This window comes from Lissotriton vulgaris, chromosome 3_1 (genome assembly GCF_964263255.1).
Source record: "Lissotriton vulgaris chromosome 3_1, aLisVul1.2, whole genome shotgun sequence".
Classification (NCBI taxonomy): Eukaryota; Metazoa; Chordata; class Amphibia; order Caudata; family Salamandridae; genus Lissotriton; species Lissotriton vulgaris.
Window position 1 is genome coordinate 1036904027 of NC_141689.1, and position 25439 is coordinate 1036929465.

Below are 25439 nucleotides of genomic sequence, written 5' to 3' on the forward strand. Positions count from 1 at the left end.
CATCTCTGCCAATCAGGTTCCCAGGGCCTGTGTTCTTTCCCCAAAACTGTACTTTTACCCCCAATCGGCACCCTGACCACAGGTCAGCCCCTGGTAAATGGGCACTGTGACCAGGAAAGCCTCTAAGAGCTGCATCACTTACTGTGCCACCCTTGGAGGCCGTGTACCTTTACACTTACACACTGCCTTTGCAGGCTGCATGTTTTGGTGCAGACCAAAGTGAAAAGTCGACATGGCACACATCCCTGTGTGCCATGCCTACAACCCACTGCCCTGGCATAGATCAGCCACCCCTCTAGCTAGGTGCACCATACCAGTGGTAAGTGTACAGGTGCATGAGCCCTGCACCCCTACAGTGTCTAAGTCCATTCATTGACATTGTATGGGCAGTGCTGCCATTAAGATTATATTGTGCTGGGAGTTTGTCATTACGAACTCCACAGCACCATAATGTCAACACTGAAAGCTGAGAAGTTGGTATCAAACTTCTTAGCACATTAAACCCATCCTGATGCCAGTGTGGAATTTAATGAAAAATTCACTCATAGGGCATCTTAGAGATGCTCCCTTAAAAAATGACCAGCCTCGTGTGGGTTCCCTGACTGGTACACACCAGCCTGCCACCACAAGACATGTTTATGGACCCCTGGGGTGGGAGCCTTCGCTCCCACAGCCCCGAAACAAAGCCTTTCCTGGGCAGAGGTGTTCATACCTCCCCCAGGCCAGGAAGAGCCATCTGTGGCTGGGGAGCTTCAAAGGCCTTGCAGCCTTAGTAATGTTATCCCCAATCTCCCCTGCTATCTGGGGCAGGCCCCTTTCCTTTCTGCCCGCATTTTCGGTGGGAAGACAGGCGGGAAAAATTAGCCAGCCCAGGTGTGTCGACCACTGCCAACCCCACCTCTCAAGTGGAGGAGGCGAGGTGAAGCGCACTCTTCAGTGCCCACCATCTTGCAGATGGCAGGCACTCCCCAATCAGGATTATGGATTGTACTCACTCCCCTATGTGGGGTGAGCACACCAAGGGTGTAGTCACCCTAAGGTCAGTAGCCCATTGGCTACTGACCCCGAGATCCCTAAAATGCCCCCTAAACACGGTATTTAAGGAGCAGCTCTGAACCAAGAAGGTAGATTCACGCAACCTAAGAGGAAAAAGGATGAAAGAAGACGTCCAGCAGAGGAGACTGCAGAGAACAACAGACTTGGCCACAGCCCTACCGGCCCGTCTATAGTTTCCAGAGGTCCTGGGCCAAAAGTCCCCTTTTCCTGTAGCCAGCGACCTCCAGAACCCTGGGAGGACTGACTGCCTTCAACAAAGACCAAATCTCCTGTGAACAGCAGCTCTGTTCAAAAGAAAACTCCCAAGATAGACTCCGAGCCTGCTGAGGACAAAGAAACCCGACGCCTGGAACCACCACTGCACCTGTAGCCTACGGCCTGAGTTCGAGTGGTCCACCGGTTCCAGCGAGGTCCCCCAGTGTTTCAGAGCCTGAGTCCACCATGGGCTGACCGCTCCGGGACTCCCTGACGTCGCCTGCAGCCTCTGCACTGAGACCCCCAACTGCGAGTGGCCCCGTAAGGTGAAATCTGACCTCAAACGACACCCCTGCATCCAGCCGCTCTGCACCCTGGAGAAGAGAACCCGAGGTGCAACCCAGTGCCCCCCCAACTTACCTGCCCAACTGTCGGTTCCTCCCGGAAGTCTTCCTGGACCCAGCCTGCAGCTGTAAACCAAAGCCAAAAATCCCCATTGAAAACAATAGGGCATCTAACGCCAAAACAGCAACCTGCACCCAGCCGCCGCTGCGGGGTCACTTTGTGTGCTAAACCGGATCCCCCTATGCCCTGAGCCTAACGCCAGGAGCTTTGCACCCACAACCCAGTGATCTGCTCGCAAGCAGCCTCCAAACGGAGGCCCCCTATCGCCCGTTGGATAACATTGGGCCTCAGCACTCTGCACCCGGCTGCCCTAGTGCCTAAGACCGCGTAAGAAGAGTGCATCCTTTACACTGGGGGAACCCTTGGTCTAACCCCAGAAGCTCAACCCCAAAGACCAATTACTTACCTGTTAACTTCCATTTCTTTCAATAGGAACCTATTGACTGGTTTTCTCTAAAAAAATGTTTTAAGTGTGGAGTGGATTTGTATGGAAACCTGAAAAATAACAATTGTGCAAAACTGATTTTACTTACCCTTTCTCTAGGAAATGTCCCAGTGTCATATCACACCGAGTAGAAAAAATAATCGAAAAAGTAACTAAAAAGTAATCTGTACAGTAATTTCAATACCTTGACTTACCTGTATTTCAAACAACTGCATTTGAACTTGCAATCACTTGTAAACACTGCATAATATATTGCGAAGCATTTATTTCACTTACCTGTGCCAGGCTTGGCTTGGTTCTAGAGATAAAATAACTTAATAATATTTTTATACAACAGAATTGGTCTGAGTTCAGTCTTTGAGTGTGTGGCATCATTTGCTGATGGGTATGCCCAGACGTAGATCCCTTGATCACTGTGCCACTGGATTCAAGGTAGCTTGGCTGGTGAAGGGTGACATACCCAGAAACCAGTCCCAGGATGCTTCATTCCGGTCCAGGGATGACATGGCCTGGCAGTTTGGTCTGGACTGTTCTCATGGGGCATAGGGTCAAGACTGATTTGCATATGGCTGGGTCCAAACAAGGGTGGTGTAGTGGGCAAAAGAACGATGTATTTAACCCAGATCTTTTGACTGTGAGAGAATGTTTGCATTGTCAGCATTCCGTCCATCATTTGTTTGCTGTAACACACATCAAGTATAAAGCATCCAGCTTTCACCTCATGATCTAAACACAAAAGCAATGCTAAAGTAATAATTATAAAGTGAAAATTAAAAACACTGGCACTGAAAGGAACTATCTTAAGTGTAGATATGCTCATTGTGAGAGAGCAAAATGCAGTCACTGAAAGTGTATCCGTCAATGAATTAGGCTGCCCCATTGCCCTCTGCTGCATGCAGAAGCAAAATCTGAATGACACAACAGACTAATGGATGAAGAGAGCTGCCTGTAAGCCCTTTTATGTAAGTACATTATACATATAATTTTAGTAAAATCAAAAGGTCTTGACTAATGCATGGCCTAAAAAAGTGATTTGGCAGTGAACGAGCGCTTGCAAGAACAGTCAGTTAACTATTTGCCTTACACTAAAATTGCATCACAGTTTACATTCTGTCGCTGTATCATAAATGATCATAGCAAAGGGGTGTGTCTTTCCTTCATGTTCCTTGCCGTCCTTCCCAGCCTGTGATAGGAATAAATGCTTTTTAAGGCTGGGGTTCCTCTGTTCCCAGGATCCACGCCCTCCATCTCTGCAGATTGTTAAATAGTTTTGCACTGGGCCTTTCTTAAATAAACTCTAGTCGTCGAAATCGGCCCTGGGAGAATTTGCCGACAGCAGGGTTTTGATGGATCATAATTCCCATTTGGAAGCCCAAGGCAGCTCCCATGGTTAAAGGTCAGCGGGGTCATGTCCTCACATATTTCACACTAAACTGTTTTTTAGTCATTTACTTGATATGCCAGTGATATTTACTATCTCCAAATACAAATGCTTTGCTGCTGAGCTGCAGTGCATAGAAAGTCTGGAGCTGCAGCTTCAGTACATTGAGTGACATACTGTCCCTGTGCTCGTTTTATAATTGCTTATCAAGTTTATTTCTAAATGAAAGGGCTGTTGGCCTCTGGTGCTACCGAGACGTTGGTTGACATTATAGGGGAGGGTACGGTGGCTGATTTGTAGACGGAAATCAATTTCTAAGCAGTGGCGTAAAGGTCAGGTCTGTTTTCTCTTTCACAGGCAGCTGAGTGCGCAGGGAAGCTGTTCATCTTCCACTCCTCTCTGCCCACGGCCGAAGCTCCAGGCAAACTGAAGAACAGGGACGACAAAAAACTCATCAACACAGATAAAGAAAAGGTATTTTTCGCGGTGAAGGGTCTTACGGACAGATTCATCAAGCCGAAAACGGCTAGCAAAGGGCCAGATTCTGAGAATCTGGCCCTTTGCGAGCGCTATTTTTGCATTTGGGATTCATCATCCCAAATGCAAAAATCGCATTTTTAGAAATCGCATATTTGCGAATAATTGCATTTAAGGAATCTCAATTAGTGGTTCCTTAAATGCAATTCAAGAAGCATATGTTACACACACACATGTCCTTTGGACATGTGTGTGCGCAACATCAGTCTACATTTTCATTTCAAGGGTGCTACAGGGTGTCCTTTGGACACCCCTGGCACCCTTGAAATCGCATCCTTAATTGCGATTAGCAAATTGCTAATCGCAAATAAGGAATAACTCCCCATTCATTCCTATGGGCCTAGGCCTTAGGCCCATAGGAATGAATGGGGAGTTATTACTTATTTGCGATTAACAATTTGCTAATCGTAAATAAGGAATGTGTAGGAATCGCAATTTATTTAGCGATTCCTACATGAATCCCGTTTTGCAAGTCCTTAATAGCGATTCCTTAATAATCGCTATTAAGGACTCGCAAAACGTGACAATGATGAATCTAGCTGTTAGTTCCTCAAATCTCAAATGCCCTATTCTGAAAAATAATGGTATAACCTCTTAGTGCTCGGTGGGTAACGTCTACAAAACTATTTCATGATTACAGAACCGGCAGTTTGTAAAATCGCAGGGTTTGTAACCACAAAATAAATTTTTGTGATGTGCAAAACCCATTTTGCGAGTTAGTAAGCGTTTCCAACTCGCAAAAGGGGTTCTGCGATTAATTGCAAATCCCAAATAGGAGTAGCGAAAGGGACGTCCCCTCCTAATTGCAATGACATGTAGCATTGGTTTGAATCCCTAATTGCAGTCTCATACCATTGATCAGATACCGACACACGAGTTGGGGTGGCAACCGATTCATAAATGGGTCAGCTTCATCTTTGGGAATCCTGTCAGATGGCTTTGGGACAGCTGAGAGTGGTCTTGGGGCCCACTACATGCGCTCCCCAATGTCTTCCCAACGCAGAATTTTTTTTCTTCAGCAAATCCATCCCCCTCTAAGAAAATAAGAGCTGCTTTTGAAAAACATATTTTCCATATGGAAATATGAACACAGGAATGGAGATCAGTTGTCCCTTGCAGGCTGGCATCCATTCCTGTGGACCCAGCCAGTCGCATAGCTTCACAAATAGAAGCCTTCATAGCTAATATTCATTAGGCATGTCATTTTATTAGTGTTTGCGAATGGGCATTTTGTGATGCAATATATTAGTGCATAGATCTCATCACAAAATAACAGGCAGGTCACAAAAATGTTGCTAACAGTTTGCACTTACTATTTGCGACCTGCCTGTACTGACAGCAGTCACTAAATTCGGTCTCTTGTAGCGGGATGGTGAAAATGAACAACAGTTTGCTATCACAAAGTACTAAACAACATTATGAGCAGATTATCATTCTAATTTGATTTTTGGAATCAAAGCGTCTCTTTAATTCCATATTCTGGAGGAATTGGATTAGAGATGCAGTCATGCCTTCAATGATTGGTAGCAGTACATATCCTGCAGTAGCTGCGTTAATCTTTAAGACATAGTATGAATAGGCATTTGGCACATGAAATTATGTGAACTACAGGCTGCTTCATATCTACAGCAATTTCCAGGTACTAGTCTTACATGCATGTTGTTTTTTGTATCCTATGCAGACTCTCTTCCAACCACAGATAAATGTTTATGAGAATTTGGCCAAAGAATGCGTGGTAGGCGGGTGCTGTGTTGATCTCTTCCTGTTTCCCAACCAGTATGTGGATGTCGCCTCCATGGGTCTTGTCTCATTGTTGACTGGAGGAACTCTTTATAAATACAACAATTTCCAGGTAACATGCTTTCTATTAACTTATTATTTTACTGATCCTATTTTTTCTACATGTTTATATCCAAACATTTGCAGACTGATGGGTTCAGGTCAAATAGTGCAACAACATTAAGACCGCCGAAATTCTTGCTGCTTGCTGTGGCCTATAGATGCTTTCGTAGGAGTCTATTCAGAACGCGAAATGTGATCCCCTGTGCACCTGTGATACCGTGGGCAGGCAGTACTTACTGTCCCAGCAATCAGGGGATGGCAGGTGAAAGGCATCCAAACACTTGGAGACCTATATCACGAGGGGGCGCTCACACCAGATACATCGCTTGTAGAGGAAGAGGGGGCTCCCATCAGAGCAATTTCTCGCCCATCATTCAGTGATAGCCTCACTCACGGCCAAATGGGGGACGTCACTACAGAGCCACAAACGCATCTCACCATGCAGTACTTACACGTCATGGGACAGGGCAGGCAACTAACGTGCTGGTATGCAGCTCCACTCAGAACTCCTGCAGCGATTAGCCTGGATTCCCTTCGTCATAAGTGGGAGCGGGACCTGGGTCACCAGTTTACAGATACGGAATGGGCCCGGGTGCTTGAGAACCCAACACGCATTCGCAGGAATATACGCTGCCGGCAGATGCAGTTATATATAGTTCATAGGGCATTTTTCACGCCTGCAAAAATTAATAAATATTTCAAAGAAGATTCAGAATCTCCGAGGTGCGGTGAGAATGAGGCCGATTTAATGCACATGCTTTGGAGCTGTACCCGGGTGGGCGCGTACTGGAGTGAAGGGGCCGCAATATTACACACTTGTACTGGTCAGGAGCTGCCTTTCGATTGGCCTACCTACTTGTTGCACAAGTTCCACAGGACACCCAACACGAAGGTCACATCCAGATTTCTAGACTTGGTATTGATAGTAGCCAAGAGGCTGATAACTATAAGATGGACACCACCACTCTTCCCCCCCCCCCCCTCCTATAAAGCCCTGGTGGAACACCATGCTCACGTGGGCTAAGGCGGAAAGTCTTGCTATCGGGCTCAAAGAAACCTTGGGACTGGTTAAGGTTCCCATCGCAACATACTGGGACACGTTTTTACTGGCAAGTACATGCTGACTGTACCAGTGTGCAACCACACACTTCAGAAGTGAGGGGGATAGTAGTTATCAGCTGTAAGAGTAACATACACAACTATACATGAAATTGGGGAGGCGCTCTGGGCTGAGCACTTGTTACACACGTTTCCTTTTCTCTTTTTTGTTGTTAGTTTATGCAACTTTTTTGATCTCTCTTGTTAGTCTATTAATGTCGCCTAGCCGTTTACAAGTACCAGCACTATCACTTTTTCTGTATTTCAAAATATGTAAAGGCATGCAGCAGTAGGCATGTAATAACGTGCATGATATAAAGCATAATTCGAAATGTACACTAATAGTAACCAACATGACCTTTTGTCCCTCCTTTCTTCCCTCGCTTGTTTATTGGACACAAATTGCAACTGCACCAAAAAGTCTTGTTTTTGCAGCATTTATTCTGTCTTAGAAATGCAATAGGGCAATATAAATGTACATTTACCATACCTAATGTAACAGCTACATTGTCCAACAATGCCTCCATATGTACATTGTCTGTCCTAAAAGTATAAAATCAATAAAATAGATATACACAAAACAATTAGTGCAGCAACATTTAATTGTACAATCCGTTGGTACATTCCAAATCGCCTATTTCGCTATGAAGATGCTGTCTTGGCTATGATATCTGGACCCAGAGATGTTGAATGGGATGGGAAGTCATTTTAGTATCTGGGTCCCTGGCTATGGAATTATTACCCAATGTCTCTGAAGTTTGAAGACTTTAAGAAGTTTTGCATGACTTTAAAAACCTATGTTTTTCTGAAATAAGGCATGCACGGGCCTCATTGATTAAGCAATTACTGTACTTTTTGCTCTCTAAAAATTCTTCCTCATCATTATTCATATTAGTTAAGTAAATGGAATACCTGATAGAGACTTCTAGCCACAGATTCCTTACCTTAGAATATTACGCAGGGGCCCTACTGGATCCGGAAATTTTCAAGCAGTACCCATATGTCATTCAGTTTGATAGGTGCCGTCAATCAGTTAGGCGGTGTCCGTGCCATGAGTGATGTGTGCGGTACCTATGTATGCGCCATCCCAGAACGCTGATGTCAGTTCTTTTCTTTCTGCGCCATTCAGCGCAGACCCAGAGCGAGCTACCCGCAGTAATTTTTTGACTGACTTTTTCCTCTGCCTTTTGTCAAAACGTTTTTGAGATTTTCATCTCCGGGTGTGTTAGGGATGTCCTCTAAAAAGCCACGTGTGGTGCCTGCCACTGGCAGCTGTTTGTGACAGACCCTCATTTGGTTTGTCTATGTTGCTTGGAGCAGAACCACAACTCCAAGATCTGCAAGGACTGCTGGGCCATGAATCCCAAGGTGCTGAGGGAATGGTCCCTGAAGCTCCTCACTGACTGATGTGGGATGTCCCAGTGGCACTCTTGGTCATGGTTGCACAGAAGGTCCTAGGAACTCTCGCGGAGCCTCTCCCGAGGATCGTCATCACGATCCAAGTTGTCAGATAAGTCCCACAAGCAGATGAAGTCAAAGATTTGTTCGGCTTTCCTGCACCAATCCAAGTCAACGGACGAGGCGAGGGAGCATTGGCACTCTGGACCTTGCTCCGCAGTGGAGCCTGTGCCAGGGCCTGCTCTGCACCTCCTATTGTTTCCTGGAGCATACCGTTTGGTGGCCGTCACCTTTTTGGTGAGAAGGCAGACAGACTGCTCAAGCGCTTTAAGGACAGCAGAGCTACAGGCAGGTCCTTGGGCCTATCCATGGCTCCACACCAACCCCAGTTCACCTTAACTCCTTCCGGGGCTACAGTAGGCTCTACCAGCTGTGCCCCTTCCTGCCCAAACGCCAAGTCCAGCAGACGTGACGGCCTTCTCATGGATGTGGTACCCACAAACCATATGGGACCACCAGCCAGAGGTCGGTCAGTCCACCACCCCCTTAGCAGCCACAGCCTCAAAACACCTTTAGTGTCCCCTTATACCAGCATGGGCACCCAGTGAGAGGCAGGATCCGCCATTACCTGCCCCACTGGCAGTCAATAGCATTGGACAAGTGGATTTTACAAATAGTTCAGAGGGACTACTCCATCTTTTTTCCGGAGTCTAACCCACCAATGCCACCTACTTACGACCGGAGTGTTGGTCCTTTTGGCCAAAGGGGCCATAGAGAGGGTGGCAGCATCAGAAGTAGGTCGTAGTTGCTATTCCTGCTACTTTTCACTTGCCCAAAAAGGACGGATGCCTCCTTCCTGTCCTAGACCTGCGCCTTCTGAACATCTTTCTGAAAAAAGAAAGGTTCAAGATGCTCATCTTAGCTCAGGTTCTATCTGCCATGGACCCTGGAGACTGGATGGTAGCGATGGACTTGCATGACGCATATTTCCACATCCCCTTTCTGCCTGCCCACAGGCGCTACCTGCAGTTCACGATGGGCGAGAAGCACTTTGTTTGCTGTGCTCACCATTGGCCTCACCAGCGCCCCTTGGGTATTTACTCAGATGATGGTGGTGAATGCGGCACTTCTGCAGAGGTCAGGGGTTCCAGTCTTCCCCTACCTCATCGATTGTTGAAGGCAGGCTCACCCCAGGCAGTCATCTCCCACCTCTAGACTATGGCGGACCTCCTGCATTCAGTGGGGTTCACTATCAATGTGCCAAAGACTCCCTCTCAGATGCTCTCTTTCTTCAGAGCTGTTCTGGACACATGCAGTTTCAGGCTTATCAAGGGTATTCAGGCTATTGTGGATTTTGATGACATTGACTCTGAGGCTGCTGGGCCTCATGGTCTCCTGCATCCTTCTAGTGACTCATGCCCGTTGACATATAAGGGCTCTACAGTGGAATCTGAAGTTCCAGTAGGCACAGCATCAGGGGATTCTCTCCAACCTGGTGCAGATCTCGGAGGGAGCTGCAAAAGACCTGTAGTGATGGCTGTTTTTGAAAACTAGTTTTATTTTAAGTAGGCAGATGTGACAGAACATCTTAGGTTAACAGGTAGCTGTCCCCAAACAAATGGGAGTGTCAATGTATCCTAAGATGACTTGTCAATAAACTTTAGAAGTACATTTGTCAAGTTCAAGTACTTTATTCGGGTACATTTGTCAAAAAATATTATCTTACCTAATAATCTCAAGAGCATAGCACAAGGATTTATTAGTGATAAGTAGTATGTGCTTCTCATATAATATATATATACATATATATATATATATACATATATATATATATATATATATATATATATATATATATATATATATATATATATATATATATATTAGTGTTTTTCATAGTGCTCAATTGCTGCCTTGAAGTTGCTTCAGAGCACTTTGTTTTACTGAACAGTGAGAAATAATGTATTTTGTTAGTAATGTATATGTGCATAATGCACAAAATGTCTCCTAGAAAATATCCAATCTGTGTCTCCTCTGGATATTGTTACAGTTGGAGGTGATTGTGCAAAAGAATGACTGGTAATTAGTAGTTAAAACTGATGTGTGGGAGAGAGGATGTGGCCTAATGACTAGAGCCTTCGACCTCAAAGCTGGCCAGCCGGGTTTGAGTCTAGGCAGGGACTCAACATCCTGTGGTTTTGGGCAAATCACTTAATCTCCCTGTGCCTACCAAAAATGAATGAGTCCGTCTGTAACGTAACTGGTGCTCCTGTAAAGCGCTCTGATACTTTCGGGTCGAGTATGTCCTAAATAGAACAATTTTTTTTTTATTAATAAAAAGTCAGGTTATTCGTAAGCTGGGAAAGACTATGCACTTTATTATTATTATTATTATTATTATTATTATTATTAAAAGGCTCTTCTATAGCGCATGGCCACTTGGAAGCATCCCAAACTTTAGTTTGCATCTAGAAATATTCACCTTTTTTAAAATTTCTTATATTCACATTCCCTTTGCATTATGCCTCCCCCTACATTCCTCAGCTCACCAGATGAATTGGGTTACCTTATCTGATATTAGTCCATCATGCATCTGTTTATCCATCCACCAGTCCACTATTTTACTGGATTATAAGGCCAAGTAAATGTGTCCTCGAAGTTTTCCCTAGATGACATCCATGGCTGGTTCCTTGACCTTTAAGAATGGTAGAAAGCAGTTTGAGCACACTATCCTCTCCAGCCCCAATCAACTTGTCGTCAAAAAGTAATTATGCTCCACAAAAGGCCACATCATCGCCAATCTCTTGTTTTAGACTCTAGTAATTTTTTTGTGGTACGAAATCTTTGCACAAGCTTTCTTGGTCACCTTTTTCACTGTGGTTGCAAAACATTACAACCTCTTGGTGACTTCCTATGGTACCATTGATGCCTTTCTCGCTGTAAACATTTATAACACTACAGAGATTATGAAACAAGCCAACCATGTCAATCTTGTTTAATTGAGATTCAAATCATTATGGATAGGATAGGATAGTATTTATAAAGTGCACATATACCCAAGGGTGTCAAGGCGCTAAGCGGACAGGGAGGAGTGAGAGTACAAACATCCAGCTAGGAGGCAAATAACCAGGTCCTCAAAAGCTTCCTGCAGACCGTAAGAGAGTCCGCCTTGGAAAAGGAAGGGGGCAAAGAGACATCACCTAATCTCTACTAATGAAACCCTATTATAACGATACGGCTACACCACTCCCAGGCTCCTCACAGAGTCTTTAACTCAGCGCATTCTTCAGTCATGACTCAATGCTATGCAAACTAACGTGGTGTGGTAATTCTCTGAACAAGGCAGCCTCTGGCATTCCAAGCATCCCCATCCAGCCATCAGCCCATAAACTACTCGTCAGTCCTGCCAAATACAAACAACTTGGAGAAAGGGCGCACCTTGTGTAACGTTTGGCTTTCTGGAATGCCCCACCATCACATCTTAGACTTGAGAACAACCTAATGTCCTGCGTGGCCTAAGGAATCACTTTCTGGGTACTCATGGGCTTGTGCAATGTCCACCTTGCTTATCTCGTACCCTGTACTGCTCCTTCCCTTTTTAGGTTTCGCCTGCGCAGCACTTGCACTGTGCTTGCAAAATCCCTTGTATGTAAAAAAAAATACAAAATCTTAAAAGGGACTTACAACCCGCCCATTACTTACCATTCATAGGCTTTGCCATCACTCTCATTTTCTTGCTTCTAATTGGTCAGCAGCAGCTTCTCACATCATCAGGTTTAATTTACTCTGCTATTCCCTGGAGCTTGGACCAAGTAACATTTGTGCCTGACGGCCATTGTCCTTCCAGGGTCCACATGCTTCTGTGGTACTTTTTTTTTCTTCTTTTCCCCACACTCTAAGTGTATGTGTTCCATCGCCTTCCTGCACAGAATCGCTCGGGTTTTATTTTGGCTTGCACTCTCTGCCCTTCGGTTACCGCATGCCACTTTATCCCTTCAACGGCCCATAGTTTGTGCTCTCTATCACTTCCCCCCTCCTGCTGTTGCTTCCCACTATCATGTTTGTTTACGACCCCCTCCCGCTGTTCATACTTCTTTTTTTCATCAATTATAGATGGCCCAAACTCAACCCCAAGATATAGGAGCACTTTACATGAGCATCAGTTACATTGCCCACGGGCAAATTCCCTTTCAGTCAGAGAGATTCGGTGATTTTTTATTTTATTGTACTTTCTCCCGAGTTCATGCCACTCTACAGTCCATCTCCATCCTTTGTGTGTCTTACCCCACCTTCCCTCCTTCCACGCACCTCCCACATGTTGCTTAGCCCCCCCCATATTCCTTCTCCCACAAGCAGAGGCGAGTAAATATGTACTTTTCGGCAGTGAAATGCACGGTAATGTGTGTTGTTTGTTGGTGCTTAGATATATTCAGTTAAAGCCTTGTCATTCCGTTATTTTCGAAGTAATAGAGGCTTTCCCAGTGTGAAGCGTAGTTGACCTGTAAAACGGCTGAAAACAATTGCTACCAGGTCGATGTTCAGTAGAATGTACAGTAGTAAGTTAAAGGAAACCCACCGTCCTAAATTCGTAAGTCCCTGTGCATTTGGGACTGTTGGCGTGTTTAACCTGCTTGTAAAACTGAGTGATAAACTTAATCAACGTGTTCTCAGTATTTGCAGCTAATTGAACTGAGGCTCATAGACACAGTGATTTTCCCAAGATCACACAGCGTAGTTAGGTGGGGACTGGCCGTTATAACTCTTCTTTAATTTCTATACCGGCCAGGACAAAAGGAATGCTCCTGGAGTGGCTAACAACGTCTGTATTTATGAGCCAGGTAGCAGCGTCATTTGATGCTAAATGGAACAGGTAATATTAAATGTTGTTCGCTTTTAGACTGCTTAATATTTAAAAGTAGAAAATGTGGGATCTAGTAGACATAATACCCCTCAAAATACAACAGTCCATTAAACGTGGGAATTGATACTGAGATTTAGATCACCCAGTCTCGGCGAGGGTGGGCTGAGGCCCATCATTTTAGGTCTAAAAACTGCATCTGCCCTTTCCCTTTACAAAGCGAAAGGGTCACTCCGTTTGCATCGGCTTCCTGCCAGTGCTTGACCCTATGCAAAAACAGTTGATGGACAGAATGCAGAACAATGTCTTACATTGACGCCAGTACAGAGATCTGGGCCTAAATCCATTGTTTTTTTGCTCACCATTCCAGTTTGAACCCAGCCATATGCAAATCAGCTTTGACCCTGTGCTTCATGGGAACAGTCCAGCCCGAACTGCCAAGCCAGGTCCTCCCTAGACTGGAAACAAGCATCCCTGGACCGGTTTCGGGCTTTCAGCCCTCATCAGCCAGGATAGCTTGACTCCAGTGGTGTGGAGAGCACGGGACTCTCGTCTGAGCATACCCGTCCCACTCCGGGTGACAAATGCAAAAATAATTGATGGACAGAATGCAGGACAATGTCATACATTCACCCCAGTCCAGAGATCTGAGCCTAAATCCATCGTTTTTTTGCTCACCATGCCATTCCAGTTTGAACCCAGCCATGTGCATGTTCTTGACACAGAGGCCTTAATTGTCTCTAGTGCCAACCTTCCTTGGGAGGGTTTTAAGAAGCTCAAACCAAGAACGCGGTTTTGGCCCATCATTTTAGGTCTGGGGATGTGGGAATTGATACTGACATTCAGATCACCCAGTCTTGGCAAGGGCGGGCTGAGGCATATCATTTTAGTTATGAAACTGCATCTGCCTGTCCCTTTACAAAGCGAAAGGGTCACTCGTATACATCGGCATCCTGCCAGTGCTTGACCCTAGGCAGACCTTGCTGTCTCTATCTGCCTCGGTGCTCTCGTGTTCCTAAGTTAGACGCCCTTGTATTGTCCTCACCCTCCAGATCGGGATTATCTTTTATATTTACTGAGTCGGTTGAGCTGCCTGAATTTCATTTGCCCTGTTGAGTGTTCCGGTTTTCAGTATTGATGATTGAGGATCGGTGTAAGGCTTGGTTGACGGCTGCACATTTGCATCAAGTGCTCTCTTGTGCATACCAGAGTTCTGAGCAAGGCGCCATCAGTGATATTTCCAAAAATGGCAGGATACGAGCGTAAAAATGTGTGAAACCTGTCCTGGATGAAGATGTTTGAGACATTTTTATTTGCACTTATGGTGTTTTATGTCATTCTTAGGAGCGCTTGATACACCAGTCAGAACTGTGTGCACTCAGCTGGTCTGAAAGTTACCTGTGTGAGGGAAGGGAGGGAAGTGGTTAACTCACCCACCCACACATACTTTGCTCTGGGCCTTTAGTTAGCTCACAAGGGTTTCTGACAATGTTGAGGGCAGTGACCTCCATCACGTACAAACAACTTACATAAAGATACCCTGAACCGATGTAGGTTTTATTTTTTGAGTGGGGTGTAGCTGCTAGAGGTGTCATAGTGGCTCGAGGGGCCCCAAGAACTCAAATATTGCTTTATTGTACTATCCAGCATTGGGTCATGGGACTCATTTTCTTTGCTTGCACTGGGTCCACACCACGTTTGCTACGCCACTGTCTTTGGTAGGGGCGCTCAGAGATGCAGTCTTGCACATACGCCCGAGTTTACCCGCTGTGCTGACGTGTATTTTATTGTAACACTGAGCTTTTCTTGCAGTGTTGTCATATAGTCCTTCCTTCCATCCTTTTGTAAAGCGCTCTAATATCCTTTGGGATCTTGTTCGCGCTATATAAAACTTTATAAATAAATAGAGTGACAAAGTTGTGCTTGCAATGATGCCTGCCATCTCATACAAACCTGCTATAGAGATACCTGACACGTCGGAAAGAGACCCGAGGTTCTTACTCAATCAGGAATGTTAGACCCGTGGGCTAAACCAATTTAAACATGCCGGGGGCCTGTGTCCATTTAGCGCTTGAAGTCTGAGATGCTGCATGCATGCCATTGGTGAGGGCCTTGAAGTGGCCTAAATCGGTGTAGTTATTATATAGAACTAGTATTGGCAAAGCCAATAGGTTTCGCCTATACAACATCTATTGGGGTTGTTAGTGTTTTTAAGACATGTTGCAACATGGCTTAAAGTAAAAAAAACTAAAAACTGTGCTATGACATGGCCAGCGTTGAGCGCGTCAAACTACTTTTTTTCTGTAAACCATGTTGCTAGGGGTGTCTGATAAATTCCGCTCCGCCGGCAGAGTTTTGCCACTCCACGTTACTCTTGTAACACAAAGTTATGTCAAAACTCCACCAACTGCCTCGTGGCAGAGTGAGAAAGCTGCCACTCTAGTAGAAAATCTACTTGAGCATTAGCAAAAAAAAGAGCCCTCTTGCGTGGTGCCATGTGTGCTGATTTTGCAGCCAGAACAAGCTCCTGGAGCAAAAATTCAGCACAATGTGCCGATTCTGCCCACTTCCGGAACTTCTCGGAATCTCACAGTGGTTTTATGCATCACAGTGGAATTCCGCTTTGTGAAACTCTGTGACTTCTGCCCACCTCTACATGTTGCACAGCAGCCATGCTGCTGTACAACATATATAAACATGCATTGACAAACTCAATAGGTGTGCATAGGTGAAATCAGTCAATCAGGATTTATAAAGCGCTGCTAATCACCTGATAGAGTATCTAGGTGCTTGCAGGTCCCAGAGGCTCATTCAAACATCCAGGTCTTGAGGACCCTTCAGAATTCCGGAAGAGAGGTGATGGTCCAGAGCTGCATGAGGAGGCTGCTCCAGGTCTTAGCTGTGATGTAGGAGAAGGAGCCTCCCACTTCTGCTTCGGTGGATGCAGGACGTGTGGGCAAGTGAGAGGAAGGCAGAGCATAACCTTTTCCATGGTAGATGGGAAGTTCAGGCAGCGGTTACTGTGGCGGGTTCCTGGTTGTGTAGAGCCTTGTGTGCATGGGTCTGCAGCTTGAATTGGCATGTCTTCCGTATTGGGAGCCAGTTGAGTTTCCTGAGGTGAGGTGTAATGAGGGATTGTCCGGTGAGGTGGAGGACAAGTCTGGCTACTGCATTCCGTATGGTTTGAAATCTTTGTAGGAGGTGTTTGGTGATTTTTACGTAGAGAGCGTTGCCATAGTTCAGGTAGCTGGTGATGAGGGCCTGTGTCACAGAGCATCTTGTGTGCAGCGGTAGCCACTTGAAAATCGTTTGTGGCATGCGTAGAGAAGGGAAGCAGGCAGAGTCTTTGTTGATCGGTAACTTTACGGTGAGCTTGTTCTCATTAATGATTTTGAAGTTTCTTGTGTTGTCCGCGGGTATGGTTGCAGGTATTAGGTCTGGGAACCACCAGCAGTTGTTACAGGGGTTGCTGTTGTTGCCGAATATCATTACTTCTGTCTTGTCCGTGTTCAGCTTCAGGCAGTTGTTCTTTGCCAATGGTTGTTCCCTTTTGATTTGGCAGCCTCTGTTGACCAGATGCGCAAGGCCAGTTTTTGCTGTGCATAAGGGAGAGAATGGAACTGAGACTCTAGTTGACCTCCACTACAAATGCATGGACATGCTCCCATATTAGACATGGTGATTGATCTGTATAATCAGATAGAGGTGGATTTATGGAAAGAGTCAAGCCAGCGGTCGCCTTGACTCTAAGAGGCAAAACATGAGCTGAGCCAGCAAAACAGTTGTGTGTTTCTCTTATTCTCCCTCCATCTCGTTATCTACCTCTTGTTTTTTCTCCCTCTTCCCACCTCTGGCTATTTTTCTCTTCTCTTCTGTTCACTCTGTTTGTCCCCATCTCTCATTCTCTTTATTTATTTGAGTCTCTCCTCTGTATTTTTCTGTCTGTGCTTTTTCTCTCTCTTCTTTCCCTTTCCTTCTCCTTCCTCTAGCCCTCTTTCAATCTGTTTCTTCCACCTTCTCTCGTTATTTCGCTCTCTATGCCCCAGTACCTCACCCTTATCCACTACGTTTCTCCACACACACCTTTGTTTTCTCTTTCTTGCTCTCACTTTCTATCTCCCTCCTATAAATTCGTTGGTAACGGCCTCCCATCAGGTCCTTCCTCTTAGCCTCCCCTTCTTCAGTACACTACACATCTTTCTCCAAGTCCCCCTACGAGCAACAGAAGAGGGTCTCTCAAATGTAATTGGCTTCTTTACATTTTCATTGTTGTAATGCAAATAGCCAGTATGAACAAGTTCCTCCCAGCTGCACCTATTGGTGCTTTGAGGGTACTATGCCCAATGGGTTGCATAGTAAGCAGGAGCTATGGCGTCTTGGCTCAGTTTGCTTTTGACTCCAGACTGAACCAGACATCTGACTACAACATTCAGTGGCCCATCCATATCTAATCAATTGTTAGACTCCATGGTTCTCAAAATAGTCTTTCTTGAGACAGTTTATTGCATTGACTCATCAGTACCTTCCCTTGTGCAGTGGTTAGTGGTGACCAAAAGCGCTATCAAATACTCACAAGAAAACATAAAATTACAGATATGCTTATCTGCCTTTAAAATAATTTCAGCCGAATCACCCCTCACAGGCTCAAAGGGCAGACTAATGAAGATGGAGTTTCCATTAACTGTTCACCGTTTACATAATGTATGGTCAAATATATGAGTGTGTTGATATTCCTGGCACACCCCACTTCTCCTGCCCCAAACCCAATAAAACTTCTCCTGCCCCAAACCCAATAAAACTTCTCCTGCCCCTAACTCAATAAAACTTCTCATGCCCCTAACTCAATAAAACTTATCATGCCCCTAACCCAACAAAACTCGGTGGCGTGAAAAGCACACCTTAATATTGAGTTTTCTACATGGTTATCTTCCTGCAATTCCTAATCTTGAAATTTGGGCATGATTTACTGTTCCAATTTACAAACATGGTTGAGAGTTTGCACCCTTACTGGTTTGGTAATGGGACGGAGTTTGTGATGCAGCCTATCTATGCGCAAATATTAAACGACCTGCTTAATGAATATTAATCAGACAGGTCACAAAATACAACCTCCTGTGATTGGCTACAAATGCACGGATGGAGTCCTGCAAGGGACCCTAGGCTTCTGTCCCCGCATTTGCATTCCCAAGAGGCAGACTTGCTTTCAAGAGCAGCCTGTGTCAATTAGAAGGGCCGGCACTCCCTTTCTTTCGTACATTTATATGTGCCGAATAAGCCAGTATTGCCACATCGGTGTCCTGTCTTCGGCCATGCCGCGCGCCTGCTTGAACACCGAACGCCGTTTGACGTCATGTTTTTCCGCTTTAAACTCTTTCATTAAGAATTGCAACAACAACATAAAGCGTCAGTATTTCATCAATGCTTTGCGACCTCTATTGTAATGGCACACCGTTGATATATACCAAAACACAGCTGGGACGCGCCGCACCTTCCTACTGCTGATTTGGAATGGATCATTGAGCCCATTTTGCTTGTCAGAAATGGTTTTCCAATTCTTGAAATGAGTTTAATATATACCAAAAAAGCCATTTTACAGTTGCACACCCTGTGATTTTGTGAACCGCTAGGTTTACGACCGCAAAATGTGTAGACACCCTTAAGAATACCTCATTTTTGCGCCGCTAAGATCAACGTGGGTGTGGCCTGCATTTGTGATGAAAATCCCCGCGAGGCCCCTTTGATTGTTCCTGTTTCACTCAGCGAGTCTTGTGATCATTTGCTGCCTTTAGTTTGAGGTTCCCTGAGGCATCGCCATCCAGGATTCTCTGGTACCTTCTCTGGCTGCTCATGATATCGCCTCCCTTACCATGGCACTGAAGGGCACAGAGCTGCGATGCATTTGTGGGCACGTGATTGTAGTCCCTGATGCGCAGACTCTTAAGGCAACATCTTATACTAGAATTAAAGTCCTGCTGATGTGGCAATGTTTATTGTTGCAATATGTTGAGCTGCTTTCTGTAGGCGTTCTTGCGATTTAAAATTCTGGCTTAAGTTTCACTGAAAGTATTAGGGTTCGAACTTACACTTTTGTGTAAGTGTGCTACTTTTCGGTATTCACAAAGGTAAACGTAAACCAAAAGTCTAACTTCAGCACATATTGGTATCCACAAAGGTAAACTTGGACCAAAAGTCTAACTTTTCTAGTAGTAACTTACCTTTGTGAATACCGAAAAGTACTAAAGTTAGACTTTTGGTCCAAGTTTACTTTTGTATATACCGAAAACTAGTAAAGTTAGACTTTTGGTTTAAGTTTTCCTTTGTGAATACCGAAAACTAGTAAACTTGCACAAAAGTGAACGTTTACCTTTGTGAATAGGGCCCCTAATTTGGACAGTGAACATGAAATGTTCTCAACATATTTGTGCTGCTTTGCTGCCACCTTGTGGTAAATGTGAGATATTTCCAACAAGATTTCATATTTTTGCTTTTTTTGAATAGATGCATACGGACAGCCAACAGTTTCTAAACGACCTTCGGAAAGATATTGAAAAAAGAATAGGATTTGATGCCATTATGAGAATTCGCACAAGCACAGGTAATTATGTCCCCTGTTCAAATAACTTACTTTTTTTATCTTCAGAACTATCTACAATTTCAGTCTATTCAAGGCTCTGCTAGTGTGTTCATTTTTTAAAAATCCTGGACAACGTGATCCTGCATTTTTAGGGAATTTCTATGGCTTTGCAAATATTTGTTTTAGGGAAGCCTAAATCGAACACACACAAATTAATATGTTGATTAGAATTAATGAGATAAACATTGAAGCTTTCGGTTTTTTCCTAAACATGCATTTCCTATTCGAACTTTATATGACAAAATATAATTTAACCAACTGAGTTATAGCATCTGCAAGAATGGATAGTTTGCTCCCTTTTGAAAAGAACAAATATCAAATTTTGTTACGGTAATATTGGAAAATGCGTGTTACGATTTGAGAACGTGAGGCCTTCCTTCTGAGCTCTGAGGAATGTAATGTAATGTAAATTGATACTTGTATAGCGCACTACTCACCCGCAAGGGTCTCAAGGCTCTTGTACGAATACCGCTGTGGAACCCATCCTGGCTTTCCCTGTGAGGCGTCCACTCCTGGGCACCCCCAAGGTGGAGGCCAGGCATCCTTAGCGTTGTGGGGGCCGTTGTGGAGATTAAGCAAGCTATTGCCCAGAGTTGCAGAGTGGGACTCCATGATTGGAATAGGCACCGAGGCGAGAATTATCAGGTCCGTGGAATTTTTGAGCCCAAGACCCGCCGAGGCGGGGAATTGAACCCTGGTCCCGGGCTAGACCTCTGCATCAGGGTCTGCCGCTCTAATCTTTGAGCCACACTTCTCCACAGAATTAGAGCGCAATGAAAATGTCTAGGAAAATCCCCCGAGGTTACCAAGTCCAGAAACATCGCTCCAGCTTGCAGTAGGCACTAATATACTCCTGGTAAAAACATGGCTGCGAACAGATGTAGAGCCAGGCCCCTGGCCCACTCCCCAGCATGCATCCAAGGGGAAGCAGACAATGTTATCACAACCGAGGCCACAGCCTACCTACGTCCCAGAGGCACTCCCTGCCTGGTACCTTCAACCTGCACCAACCTTTCTGCAAAATTGTACCATGTTTCATGCAAGTGGTTGATATTAGCTTTAAACTCCCTTTAAACTTGTTTTAATGACCCTGGAATTCTGGGGCTGGCAGGTTATTCCCCATTTGTGATGGTTGTTAACTGACAGGGAATTACTAGAATTGTTAATTCTGCCCTCAATATCTCCCCATGAAGTTAAATTGGAACCCGTAATAAGAATCCTTTCACACCAAGCATTCACTAGCACAAGATTTGGAGTGTCAGATGCCAGAATAAGGGATAATGTGAAACTGAAGTAAGTACATCACTTTTGTAAATTTTCCTGTTTCCAGCCTTTTTTCCCCACGCATATTTCTTCAGTTTATTCCTGGCGGAATTTGTGCGGGGAAAACTAGAGTGCTGAAATTTCAAACAATGTGCTCGTAACAGTGGCCTTAGGAATTGCCATCCTATTGTTAAACGTCTTCTGCCGCTATCAGTCCTCCAGGTAATATTTTCTTTCTTGATAAAAGCACTTGTTTTTGGTAGACTGACCTATGTTCCCTACTATTCCCGGTGTTCGCTTCTGGCGTGCTTGTGCCTGTGCCGTGAATGTTCACTCCACCTCCCGCACGCCTCACCCACTCTCTTTATCTGACAATTCTGTCTTCAACTGCCAACCACCCTTTAATCTGCCTGGTTATCCTTGCTTGGGCGGAGTTGTTTCGGTGACAGTCTTCCCTCTGGAACATAGTAAACACAATAAAATGATGGACAGAGTACTGACACTTTTTAAACACTCACCACCAGTCAAGAGATTTGGGTTGAATCCATTATTCTTTTGCTCACTATGCCACCCCAGTTGAACCCAGCCATATGCAAATTGGTCTCGACTCTCGTCCCCATGGGTATGCTTGTTTCCGGTCCTGGGAGGGTCCGGCCTTGCAGTTTGGGCTGGACTGATTTGGAATGGCATAGTGAGCAAAAAACAATGGCTTTAGGCCCAGATCTCTGTACAGGTGGTGAATATTTGACATTGTTCAGCATTCCGTCCATCAATTGTTTGCATTTCTCGCCCAAAGTGAGACGGGTATGCCTAGACATTGGTCCTATGCTCACCATGCAACTGGAGTTAAGCTAACCTGGCTGGTGAGGGGAGATACCCATAAACCGGTCCCAGTATGCTTGTTTCCGGTCCAGGGAGGACCTAGCCTGCCAGTTTGGCAAGACTGTTCCCATGGGGAGCAGGGTCAAGACTGATTTGTATATGGCTGGGTCCAAACTGGAATTGCATGGTGAGCAAAAGACGTTGGGTTTAGGCCCAGATCTATTTCTTAGGGTGAGTATTTAACATTGTTCACCATTCCTTCCATAAATTGTTCTTTTTTACATTTGTCGCCCTAAAGGGACAGGTATGCCCAGATGTGGGTCCTGTGCTCGCCATGCCTCTGGAGTCAAGATAGCCTGGCTTATAAGGGGTAATATCACAAAACTGGTCCCAGGTTGCTTGATTCCAATACAGGAAGTACTTGGCCTGGCAGTTCAAGCTAGACTGTTCCCATGGGGAGCAGGGTGAAGGCTGATTTGTATATGGCTGGGCCCAAACTGGAATGGCATGGCAAGCAAAAAACGATAGATTAAGGCCCAGATCTCTGTACTGGGGTGAATGTTTGACATTGTTCAGCATTCCGTCCACCAATTGTTCTTTTTGTTGTCTTTCATTAGGATCATAGACTTCTGGCAGTGGCGGGAGGCTTCTCGCACCTGGGAGTCCAGTCAGGCAGTCCGGACTGGGCTCCGTTCTTCTCCTGGACAGCCAGAAGGTGGATGGATGAGTGCTACTGAGGGAGTAGCTAGACTGGTCAGCTACTTTTTGGCAGGGCGATACGAGTCGGTGGGGAGGGGGGCTCGGAATTGGCACAGGTGCTGGCAAACAAAGAAGCAGAGTGCGATAAAGCTTGTTTAGTTCTGATTCTGTTCTTTATTGTCTGCAAGTAGGCACTAGATGGTGAAAGACAAACCTTTCTCAATGTATGCTTCCTGACTTAGCAATTTTAGCAACTCAGCAAGTTTTTGGTCATCACTTGGAGATCATATTGTTACATTCACAATTGTTAGTTAATAATAAAAGCCAGTACTGCTGAATACGTTTGTGACATATTGGGGCACTATATGGTCATTATCAGGATATCAGTATTAATTGTTGTGACAGCCCTACCAGCCTTTGTTAGCTCACTTCAAAATCTAGAAATACCAAATTAACGGAATTAACTACTTACTACCTGACTTGTTTATTCGCATGACTAGATATATGGGAAAATGAAAATCCACCCCCAAAGGGTACAACTAAAATTGGCTACAACAATGGACACTAAAATAAATATAGGAAAAGATGATTCTTCCACCAATCCTGCGATAGGGATTACTACAGGGGATGAGATTAATCACAACAACCCAAGACAAGCCATAAGAAAATTGGGGTGTTCCCCGATGGATATAATTAAATAACAACCAGATAAACTATGTCAAGGGGAAGATCTGTTAATTAGTTTTGAACACCACTCACTAAATGTGGATCAAACCGCAAACAGTCTTAAAGTAAATTGAAAACAATTGTTAAAATCACTAACTAAGCATTCTTTAATTTTGTACTGCTTTGTGCAGGAGCTCATCTGTGTAAGTGTGTTCTTCACTTTACTGTTCATTTGTCAGCTGTGATCATACATTGGATGAACCTTCTGCGTACTCCTTTAAACAGCACTCGATGTTAACGTCACATATTAAAACCATAGCAGAGATAAACCTCATCCCAAATAATCATTTTACCAGTCGACACTCCCATGGATAATCCATGTTTGGGAGAGAAGAAGCAGGGTCTAAAGGAATAAATGAAATACAGAGTTCAGCAACTTGACAATTTACAAGTACATTAGATGTTTCAGTTTCACTAAAAGAACTTGATGATCTTTCTGGAGTAAACCTTTGCCCCAATCAATAATGGATTTTGTCCCCATTATTACAAACAGATGCCTGTCACCTTTTTCCGCCACGCAATTAGGTGTTTCCTACCAGACTTCCATTCATTCATTTGAAGAAATAACCTCCCGGTATATCCAGTATTGACCGCTTTGGGGGGCTACTAGTACCACACTAACGCAGGTATCTAATACCCTAATAATCACTCTTTGGTATTTTCAGAAGAGGTATCTTTATAAAAAAGCATAAATCAAGATCTTAAATGGATGCAGGAGAATTTCAAGACTACGGTGCACATTGAGCAAAATTTAAATAATTTTGAGTCCAGCTTCTTGAATCTATCTTGCATAAAGCATATAATTGACCTACGCCATCTAATACCAAGAAAAATGAATACTCAGTCCCCAGACTGGTACCTTAAACCCAAGGGCAACCACCACTTTAAATGACGCAAATGGAATTATACATGCTTCTACTTCAAATGCAACCCAAACTCACACTGGAGGAGTCCTGGTGCTTAACTCTTCTCAAAATGTCACCTCAAAAGTTTTGATAGAAACAGCAGATATAAATGTGCATTAGCTCTTTGAAACCATAGATGACGCCCCAGTGGAAGAACCTATGCCATGTATTAGCAAACGGTGTTTAAAAAAGTTGTGGAAGTTGCATAAATTAGGGAAAAAGTATGATGCCAATAACGTAATCTTGCAGGACTTGAATAGAACTAAGAACAATAGTCCGGGAAAACAGAAATGTAATCCTATATTTAATCAGGCTGATTCAAGTAGTCAGGATCATGGAGTTAACTTACAAAACAAACCTTCCCAGACTAGAGGAGAGCCCTGTGAAAACCCCAAACTCCACTGTGAGCGGACAAACATTGCATTCACTTGCACGTGGTAAGGACTCAGAATTAGCACCCACTTATAGTCAAATTGCCACCAAAGGTTTACAAGCTCCAATAGTCACGGTCAGATCAAGTGCATCAATAAACAATACAAAAGAAACATCTACAGAAACACCCGACATAGTAAAGACTATTGCAGAAAGTTTGGCACCGTTAGTAAAATCACTTAACACCATGCGCGCTAGCGGAATTCCGCTCGCACGCTGGCATTTGCGAAAACGCACTTTACATGACGAGCTGGGCTCGTCATCAGCGTGCGAGGAGGCTACGCCATGACGAGCCCAGCTCGTCATCAGCATGGAAGGGGTTAATATGCCATATGGCAATCATAATTATCCGTTACAAACAACAATTGAAGGCGTACAGCCACTAAGGGACTCTAGGGAGCTCGATCCACATAGTATTTTCAACGAGTAAAATGTGCATACACTCACATCAGATGAGGGTGAGGCAGTTTCATCCACACAATCGCTGTGAAAAGGAGATAATTGCAAAATCATGTCACCTGCATTACGGTGGGATAACTGTGAACCTACCAAGCTATATTTCTACTCCACGTATAAATCAGAGGTAAAGCATCATATCTTAAATTAACAACATGTATTAAGATGACTTGATCATTTTCTGTAATTCAAAGATATGAACTCTACTGTTCTAGAGAGAGTGCAGCTTATACAGTCAAAGCAAGCAAACTGTAATATTACACGAACAACTTCGGTTATCGAAAGTT

General features: G+C 44.5%; 1 protein-coding gene across 1 annotated transcript in view; it reads left to right on the top strand.

The window, feature by feature from the left end:
- SEC24D (SEC24 homolog D, COPII component) overlaps positions 1 to 25439 on the top strand; it is a 377092-nt gene that overhangs the window by 299709 nt on the left and 51944 nt on the right. Inside the window, exons 14-16 of the mRNA XM_086961445.1 lie at positions 3840 to 3956; positions 5701 to 5871; positions 19714 to 19810. Coding sequence (XP_086817571.1) covers positions 3840 to 3956; positions 5701 to 5871; positions 19714 to 19810 — 385 coding nt within the window. The remainder of the gene's footprint in view (positions 1 to 3839; positions 3957 to 5700; positions 5872 to 19713; positions 19811 to 25439) is intronic.